At 39.2% G+C, this 9,345-nt stretch overlaps 2 protein-coding genes across 2 annotated transcripts; both read left to right on the top strand.

Annotated features, from left to right (window-relative positions):
• Window positions 1–7,262: 7,262 nt before the first annotated feature.
• Window positions 7,263–7,763, top strand: LOC124595026. The gene has a single exon (XM_047133588.1). The coding sequence runs from the start codon at window positions 7,263–7,265 to the stop codon at window positions 7,761–7,763; it is 501 nt and encodes a 166-aa protein (XP_046989544.1).
• Window positions 7,764–7,776: 13 nt separating this feature from the next.
• On the top strand, window positions 7,777–9,116 carry LOC124595020. The gene is made up of 3 exons (XM_047133574.1): window positions 7,777–7,995; window positions 8,169–8,681; window positions 9,096–9,116. Exons 1-3 carry the CDS (start codon window positions 7,777–7,779, stop codon window positions 9,114–9,116), a joined length of 753 nt encoding a protein of 250 aa, XP_046989530.1.
• Window positions 9,117–9,345: the final 229 nt, after the last annotated feature.

Here is a 9,345-nt window from a genome sequence, read left to right as displayed (position 1 = left end):
GATGAAGACAGTGATTAAATCTGGAGCAAAACCTCTAACACCTTTTTCACATCAGTTTTCATTGTTCACAATATAAACTGAGATACAAAATGTCAACTTTTGCACTTCGCTATATCACTCACACACAAACACTATGGAGCCAGAATATACTTCTCTTGCACTGCCAAGGCACTATGCTGCCAAGTGCACAAATTACATGCAACTGATGTTCAGTTATGAACCAGACAGAATCAGCAGCTAAAATGTACATTACTGACAACTTGCGGATCAGCTATACCTATGTATATACATGAGTTCAATGCACATAACACACTTTGTAAATGTACATGGTAAGTCACATTTTGATACCTGAGGTTCATTCTCAACATGTGCATGGACCTCGATGGACCCCTTACTGAATCAGAAGGCTTCTGTTACATTTTTAGATCAACAATGAAGTCATCCAGTGGGTTGAAAAATCCACAGTGAGGGCACTTTTTTAACTAACGGATTTCCTGTTTTGGCTAACCTGTTTCTGTAATGACCAATGAAGGCTGCCAATTTGAAATGGCACTTTTTGGTAAACTTTGAATATTTTGGGGTGTTCAACACTTCTGAACCACTGCATACCACCCTCAAAGCAAGGGCACTGTTAACTTAAAACAGTGCTCATGTGCTGTGGAGGTGATTGGACAGCATCCTTGCCATGGGTGTCTTAGGCACACATTCAGTGTATGAGGTGGAGCTCTGCACCTCCAGAGAGGAAATTCTATATGGTTAACTTCCCTCATTTTTGATGGTGTTCATATCAGCAACACAACATCCAATGGACAAGGAACTTCCTACGTTCATTCTCAATGTGAAGCAGCATCTCCACAGGTACATGGGCTCTACACATCTTCATACATCAATCCTGAATAGACTGCAAGCATGTGATACTGATAGATGGCACAGACTGTACTATCTTACAACCACCTTATTCTGACCTCCACAGATTGATAAAATGAGGCCATAATACCTTTGACATTCAACTCCGAGGAAAACTCTCAGCACTTGTAGTGATTCATCTACACCAATTCGCACACAACCTGAGACAGTGTCAGTACTTCAGATACATCAGAAGCGAACAATGTCTCAGTACAGAGCTATTTCAACTGGACATGTCAGTGAAACTATTCAATGACTACCTCAGCATCCAAGAACACTATAGGGATTGGTAAGCTGATGAAGGATCTCTCCTAGACAATTCACTCACAACTACAAACAAACTCCCATAGGTCATCAATCCATAGGTGGCTACAATTTGACTTTTCACTGATGGAACTCCTATCATGATGACTAAGGCTAGAACTTCCAGTTCAACATGCAATAATGGAGTGTTATACGATTACAGCTATGACCTCATCGCCACACACAGCCCAGCTCCCTGCCTCCCCACCCTCTCCAATGTGGACCATCTGTAACGCTATGGCCAACTACACAGTTTCGCTCCTCACCTAGCTCAGCATCAGTTGTATTAAGACATGACACAGACAGCTATGCCATGCCTTCTCCACTAATGCAATGCAAAATTGTGAAGCAATGCCCTGTGCAAGCAGACAGCCATGGGATGGTTGGTCACATATGCCTGTGCGAAGATGATATCATCCACAGTCACATATGGTAGATCACAAAATATTGAATTCCCTATCATTCTGCATTCAAAGTCTGTTAATTCCTGTCATGCATGGTAAACATGTGAGACACCTTTCCACATCGCTCACATGAGTACAAATAACAGCTCTACCAATGCACTGCTCTTTTATATCTTGTTTACATGACACTGCTGCCAACTGTTCATGTGCATATTGTTATCCCATAACTTTTATCATCTCAGTGTACAGTTTGTTCAAAATATACATCCAGTTAACACAATGAACACAAAACACTATAACTCAAATCACAAGATATTCCCAACTCATTATCACTTTAGCTGTACAGTCATCTTCATTAACTGCATAAAAATCATTACAGCCCATTACCTCAAAATTCATTGTATATATTGATGAAAAATGCATAACACATCCACAAAACTGCATAAAGTTCACAGTGATACATTAGTTACAAAAGTGCTGTGATAATAGTTTCCATATTGCATTCTTGGTCCTACAGCAGCTATTTCAAAACGTGTGGACTTACTCTTCATTACCATTTCAGCCTTTCTTCATGTAAGTGCTAACATAACATATAGCTTTCCACTGTTTCTTTACAGATGTTTTCTGACAAAAACATTCTTCCCTTTAATAAGCATCCATCTCAAATTGCCAAAAAATATGTAACTGAACTGACAAAATTCACAAAAATATTTCTGAAATATATAAATTTTCGACAAGGATTCTTCCTAATGATTCAGATGTTTCCACAACCACATTTTCAGCTGACTGTACCCACAATGTTACAGTCAAGTATGTAAAACTGTACTTCCTATCTTTTAGCAAATAATTCAGTAACGAAACAAATTTTATGAAAAGTATATAATAGCCTAATCATGACCAAACTTTATATACATTTGCATCCATGCAGCAAACCAGTTTCAGAAGTACAAAGTACCAACTCTTCTTGCAAGTTAATCACAGCAAATAACAAATTCTTTTGAGTGAATGCAACATTTTCTCAAAACTGGTTACATTTTTTTAAAACAACATAAATATTCTTGAGCATCAGTACAATATAATAATTTTCAGATAAGACAAATATTTCATCATTTGAAAGTTCTTGACTTCAGATTCAACGAAATATGAAAATACATAAAAATTCTTACATTATGCAGCAATATTTTCAGATATACACAATTAGAGTCAAGTTCCTTTCCAAAATTACCAGTAAATTAGTCATTAACCATACAAAAATGTAAAGAACCTTCATGTCTTACTCTGAAGTTGCATATTAGCTCTAATCATTCTAAAACTCTAGTAGCAATCTTTCTTAACTACTGGACAGAAAAGTGATTGACAGAAGAAGATAACATGTAGAGTTGAACAGATAAGTAGGAGAAAACATGCAGAATGTCGTCTTTCCCTCTCCTTCCCTCTTTCCTGATGAGGCAACAGTTTGTTGCGAAAGCTTGAATTTTGTGTGTGTGTTTGTGTTTGTTTGTGTGTCTATCGACCTGCCAGCGCTTTTGTTCGGTAAGTCACCTCATCTTTGTTTTTATATATATTTTCTCCTAATGGTTTGTCATTTTATACAATAGGCAAGTCTATGTTCTAGATAGCTTCTCAGAATCATTTTTATTTAGGTTAAATGGACTATCACTGTTCAGTATTTGTCATGCTGTCTGCCAAAAAATGTTTTGATCCTTACTTCAATCAAATAACTATCTTCCACATAACCATCTTTCCCCTCTAAAAACACTATAAGTCCCAAATGATTGAATTCATTTACCACACATGTACTAAATTCTGCAATCATTTCAGTGTTGACTTCAAGCTAATTTTCTAACCTTGACAATATGTTGTTGATGTTTCCTTTGTTCAGTGTCCAAAATTGTTTACTGTCTTTTGCTAACTTCAGCTGTAAACATTTCATTACTTTTGCATCTGAGTGTTGACTAGTTTTTTGTAATAAACTTGATTCTAGTTATGAAGATAGTAACTGTTCTCGAAAGAACAGATACCATTGATGACCATGCAGCTTCTCTAGAATAAATGATAATTAATTGAAACCCTCAGCTGCCGACGGATGTTGTTGATATACTTCAATGGGGACAGCTGAAAATGTGTGCCCCGACCGGGACTCAAACCCGGGATCTCCTCCTTACATGGCAGATGGTCTATCCATCTGAGCCACTGAGGACACAGATGGATAGCATGACTACAGGGACTTACCCCTTGCCCATGAGGCCCACATTCCCAACTGTTGAGTCCCGGTCAGGGCACACATTTTCAGCTGTCCCCATCGAAGAATATCAACAACACCTGTTGGCAGCTGAGGGTTTCAATTAATTATCATTTATTCTAGAGAAGCTGCACGGTCATCAATGGTATCTGTTCTTTCAGGAACAGTTACTGTCTTCATATATAGTTATAGGCTATCCAACCATTGACCTTCGTCTGTGCGAATGCGCCCAGGTTGCCCGAACTCTTACGGGAATCGTCACCTTAGTTGGCGTGAGTAATGAGTTGACTGGGAAATATCTATTAGAAACATTATGTATGTAGATTGTGGACAGCTCAGATATGGGTCTCACATGCAGAGCTGGCCCAAGGCATGTGTGAAACATGCGGCCGCACGGGGTGGCACTTTCCTAGGGGCGGCAAATCTGAGGGGATTCGAGACCAAACCTCAGAGGAAGCAGCTTCCGGAATTGTGGCATGGCACCTCGACTATCTGCCAGCCGCCCCTGTTGAACAAGGGGAGCGAGGAGAACTAATTTCTTCCTCACCCCTGTGGCAGCACCATTTATGCTGGAGGAACAGAGAGGGGGAAACAGTCTCGAGTACACGCCAGTATTCTTATGAGTGGAGCACTGCCAGCCTGTTACGCACCATGTGTTTACTCACAACTAATTTTGCAGAAGACGAAATCTAATTTGTAAATTTGAATGCAATGTTCGATACTGCGGTTACATGTTAAGCCTGAAGTAATTTTGCTAATCTCTTCAATGGCAGTTTCTGAGTGTTTTATTCTTCCCGCATTACGGAAAAAAATGGTTCACCATTACTACAGTCAAACATGTCCAACACCTACAATGGCTAGAAGTATTTCGAATGGGTAAATACACTGTGAGTAATTACAAGGGATAAAGACATTGCTAATAAGCCTGGCATAAGTTGGGTTTTGACATATTTTTGAAAATTTTTGCTATCCGGTTCTGAGTGATACTTGTTTCATGGCTCAAAAACCAAAGCGTCCGACTGTCTTCACCTGCAGGAACAACAATTAAAATCTGACCGGCACTTTTGTATGACAATACTACTCGCATACTATCACTTTGCCAACATTTATTTACTGTATAATGCGTGTGAATCCGTGTTTCATCTTAGGAAACTACTGGTCGATTTTATTCTGATGAAAACCTGAGAAGGTATGGTCTTTCAGCAACAATGCCCTCTCGTCTGCACAAAACAAAACATTAATTTTGACACCTTCTGAAACAAAAATCCATAGACAGAACATTGCTTCTAAGGGTTTACTTGCTAGCTTTGAGGCTCATTTCTGTTTGACAAAGGTTGTGCAGTTTTCGCAAAGATCGTATTTCTTTCTATTGTCCGTAACGCCATAGAAATTGCTGCTTGGTAATGCATTTATCCATATCATCGGTCACCTACTTATTGTGAGCTTCTTGCTTCTTCTTTTTCTTGGGCGCTAGTTTAACTGTAGCCTCGCTGTAGCTTGTCACATGACCTAGTTCCTGGCAATGCCGCATCACCACTTCGCCTTCCCAGGCAGTAGGTATTGTTGTGTTCTCTATAGTGAAAACTACAGAATTTGTTTTGGTAGTTGAGGGTGTCAAGATTGGTCAGAAGCACTTTTATTGCGTTTCGTAAGAACAGAAGAATTAGTGTATCTGAATTTCTTGCAACTTGGTATGTAAGTGCTTTTCATATAATGTACAATTAGTATTGTGCATGCACATTACTCATAAGTTAGAATTTTTCTCCTTCAAGATTGCAGAATAGGAAACTTTATTTTTCTTATGATCTGTTACTTCAAAAATTGGCAATTCAGCACATAAGCACGCGTAGTCCCAATAGCTAGAATGAAAATAAAGTGTAGAAAAGTGAAGTGATACGGCAATGACTAATTTGTTACCCCTTATTCCATAATCAGACATGAAAGAAGTGACACATGGAAATTTCCACAGATGTTGTGCCAGTTCTTTGAAAAGAACAACCGCGGAGCAGTGAGTTAATATATTTTGACTAACATTAGTACCCATCGATGCCCGAGTGTGTATTTATTGCATTATTATGTTACTCCATCTCCTAGCAACTCCTTACTTGATTTACCTGCACCAACAAATATTTCATTTCGTCTCTCCATTGTCTTCCGCCTCACTCTTTGACCGTTTCACCTACGTCTGTTGTGAAATTCGGCCTGAAATTCAATTTCACGTGGCTTAGTTCCTATGACTTCATCTCCTGAACAGTGTATCCTACAGTAATATAATTTTTTGTTTACGTGCAGTGGAATATCAGGAAACTGTGTGTGAAGTGTGTTGCAAATAAAGTTAGTGCACTGCCATCAACAGTTAGTTCCACGCAATCATTCTTTACAGGCTGGATCGAAACATGTCTGACAGTAGAAAAAGACTATCTGGCAGTGATTATAGGAAAAGATGGGCACCGAAGCAAGATGACAATAAGAAGCAAAAGGAAGCACTACAATGACATTTCAAGCCAAAGAGAGAACGACCTAGTTGGAAAAATAGATCCTGAAAGTACAGAAACTAGTGGAGCCACTGCAGCTACATCTTTATCTTCAGGACATGACCAGAAAGTTGACAAACACAGTACTGCGACCATCGCATACCATAGCAATGGTGACAGTGGGCCATCCTCATGTTCAACAGACCTCGTCTGGACTCAAGACCTGCTTTGCGACGAAAGCTCCGAGATTGAAACATCAGGCAGAACTGAAATTAGGCAACCCGATTAAAAAAATAACGGAGGAACATCAGCCAAGGTACTCACCACCAGAGAAGAGATTGAAGGTGAGCCTAAACTGGAAGACACAATTGACTCAGATCCTGGAAGATGGTCGGAAATTATTACCGACTGCATTTGAATGAATTTGGTCATGGGAGGTCCTCCCGAGGGCATTAAGGAAGCTGAAGAATGTCCTAAAAATGCGGACAACTGTCGCTTCTGCCCTGTGTACTACAGCTATTTAGAAGAAGCAGATAGACATTGGTTGGTGTACTCAAAGAGCAAGGATGCTGTGTTCTGCTTTTCTTGCAAACTTTTTTCGTCCTCTACACTAAAAATTGCAAAGAACAGTATAAGCAACTGACGGCACCTTGCTTCATATCTCAAAAGCCACAGGAAGTCTACCGAGCATTTGAATTCACATAAAGAGTGGATCATGTTTCCTGAGGGACTGGAAAAGTCACAAAATGTCGACATCCATCATCAAAGGCTTCTGAATACTGAAGGCGAACATTGAAAAAATGTTCTTGAGTGCTTAATAGCAATAATGCATACCCTATGCCTTTGAGAGGAAGAATAGGTACACTGTTTCAGTCTGACAACAGAAACTTCTTGAAACTCGTTGAATTATTCGGAAAGTTCAACTCTGCGATGATGGAGCACCTGCACAGAACAAAGCAAGATGAGAACAAGGGTCATCATTATCTTGAGAAAGAAACACAGAATGAAATAACTCATCTTATTGGATCATCTATAACCAACAACATTCTATTAATGATGAAATCTGCAAAGTATTACAGTATAATTCTGGACTGCACACCAGATATTTCAAAATTTGAGCAGACGACAGTTGTGGTATGTTTTGTTCAGGAGACAAGACTCGACGGGGTATACAGTGTCCGAATTCGGGAGCATGTCCTGGGATTTCTTCCAGTGCCTGATTCTTCAAGCTCCACTTTGGCACAGGTCAAACTCAAGTTCTTGGAAGATAAAAAAATCCTATTGTGTAATATGAGAGGGCAAGGATACGGCATTGGAGCAAACATGAAAGGAAAGAAGTCTCGTCTCCAGAAAAGAATTTCAGATATGAACAAAAGAGCATTTTACATACCATGTAGCAGTCACTCATTGAATCCTTGCTGCTATTTCTTCTAAATATGCTGTTTACATGTTTCCAACAGTGAAAAGCTTGAATGACTTCTCCTTCTTGGTTCTATGTTGGGTTGTCTTGAAGTATCTGCCTAACCTGTCGCTGAAGCCACTGAGCGATACTAGGTGGGAAAGTCGCATCGATGCACTTATTCCCCAGAGGTTTCAGATTGGAGGAGTTTATGATGCACTGGTTCAGATATCAGAAGAATTCGATGGCATGACCACTCATGAAGCAGTGTCACTTGCGAATCAAATAAAAAATTATACCTTTCTCACTTCTCTGGTAATCTGGTATGACATTCTGCTTCAAATCAGCGTTGTCAGTAAGACCCTCCAGACCATCGACATAAATGTTTATGAGGCCGTGGAAATGATTGAAAAAATGAAAGCATATTTTGAGACCTGCAGAACAGAAGAAAAGTTTGTGTCCTTCTTGATGGATTCCAAAGAATTAGCTACAGCATTAGAGCGAGAAGATCTAACGTTAACACGGATGTTTCCTCACGACGGAGTAAGAAGCCAATACTCTTTACCTATGAAGGAAGGGATGAGACAATAGGTGACCCAACAAAACGTTACAAGATTGAATTCTACTATTATATTTTAGATATAGTAACCACATATTTGGATGAGAGATTCAATCAACTGAAATCTCATTGTTATTTTGATTTTAGCTATGACATCGGCAAGCTGAAGAATGCACCTCCTGACAGCCTTGACACAAAGTGTAGAAACCTCTCAGCAATTTTTCAAGATCATGAGTCAAGCGACATCGATGCACTGGAGTTGAGGGAAGAACTAAAAGTGCTTTCAACAACATTGAAACCTAGGATATGTCCAAAAGAGACTCTGAAGTCTATGGGAAGACATAATTTTTGCCCTAATGTTAACACTGCGCTGAGAATTCTCCTAACACTCACTGTGACAGCTACAAGTGGAGAGAGGAGTTTCTCAAAACTGAAATTGATAAAGACATACTGGTTCCTCTGATCAACAATGAGCCAAACTCATTTGAATGATCTTGCAACAATATTGATTGAGCACAAGTTTGCAGAGGACTTAAATTACACAGATCATGTGAAAGAGTTTGCACAAGCAAAAGCCAGGAAGGTTCGATTTGTCTAGTATTTTTTTAAATTTTTATATTATGATCAGTGTCTTGGTTATCTACCATGTTGTTTCTTATTTTGTTCAACATTAAATAGTTATTGTAATATTATTGTTCAAACCAAATCATCGTTAAATTGTAAATATATTTTGTTTTATGTTGAATACATTATCTGTTCACAACCATTGAAAATGTTTATTTATGTTAACTGTAAGTTCATGCTGCAGGGGATTAGCTGGGTGGTCTAAGGCGCTGCAGTCATGGACTGTGCGGCTGGTCCCGGCAGAGGTTCGAGTCTTCCCTCGGGCACTGGTGTGTGTGTTTGTCCTTAGGATAATTTAGGTTAAGTAGTGTGTAAGCTTAAGGACTGATGACCTTGGCAGTTAAGACCCATAAGATTTCACACATATTTGAACATTTTTGAAAATCCACAAGGCTTATTAAAATTAGCTAGATTGCTCCAATCTGGTTTGACTC

This window comes from Schistocerca americana, chromosome 1 (genome assembly GCF_021461395.2).
Source record: "Schistocerca americana isolate TAMUIC-IGC-003095 chromosome 1, iqSchAmer2.1, whole genome shotgun sequence".
NCBI classification, from domain to species: Eukaryota; Metazoa; Arthropoda; class Insecta; order Orthoptera; family Acrididae; genus Schistocerca; species Schistocerca americana.
Note: the sequence above shows the minus strand (reverse complement) of the source record. Positions and strands in the feature narration are given on the sequence as shown.

Bases quoted from the DNA above. Each gene is read 5' to 3' on its own strand.
- LOC124595020 (XM_047133574.1), top strand. From the start codon at position 7,777: ATGTTTCCAACAGTGAAAAGCTTGAATGACTTCTCCTTCTTGGTTCTA. The intron at 7,996-8,168 runs GTGTCACTTGCG...TGAGACCTGCAG, and splicing joins GCATGACCACTCATGAAGCA to AACAGAAGAAAAGTTTGTGT. The intron at 8,682-9,095 runs GTGACAGCTACA...TTCATGCTGCAG, and splicing joins GAATTCTCCTAACACTCACT to GGGATTAGCTGGGTGGTCTA.
- LOC124595026 (XM_047133588.1), top strand. From the start codon at position 7,263: ATGGAGCACCTGCACAGAACAAAGCAAGATGAGAACAAGGGTCATCAT.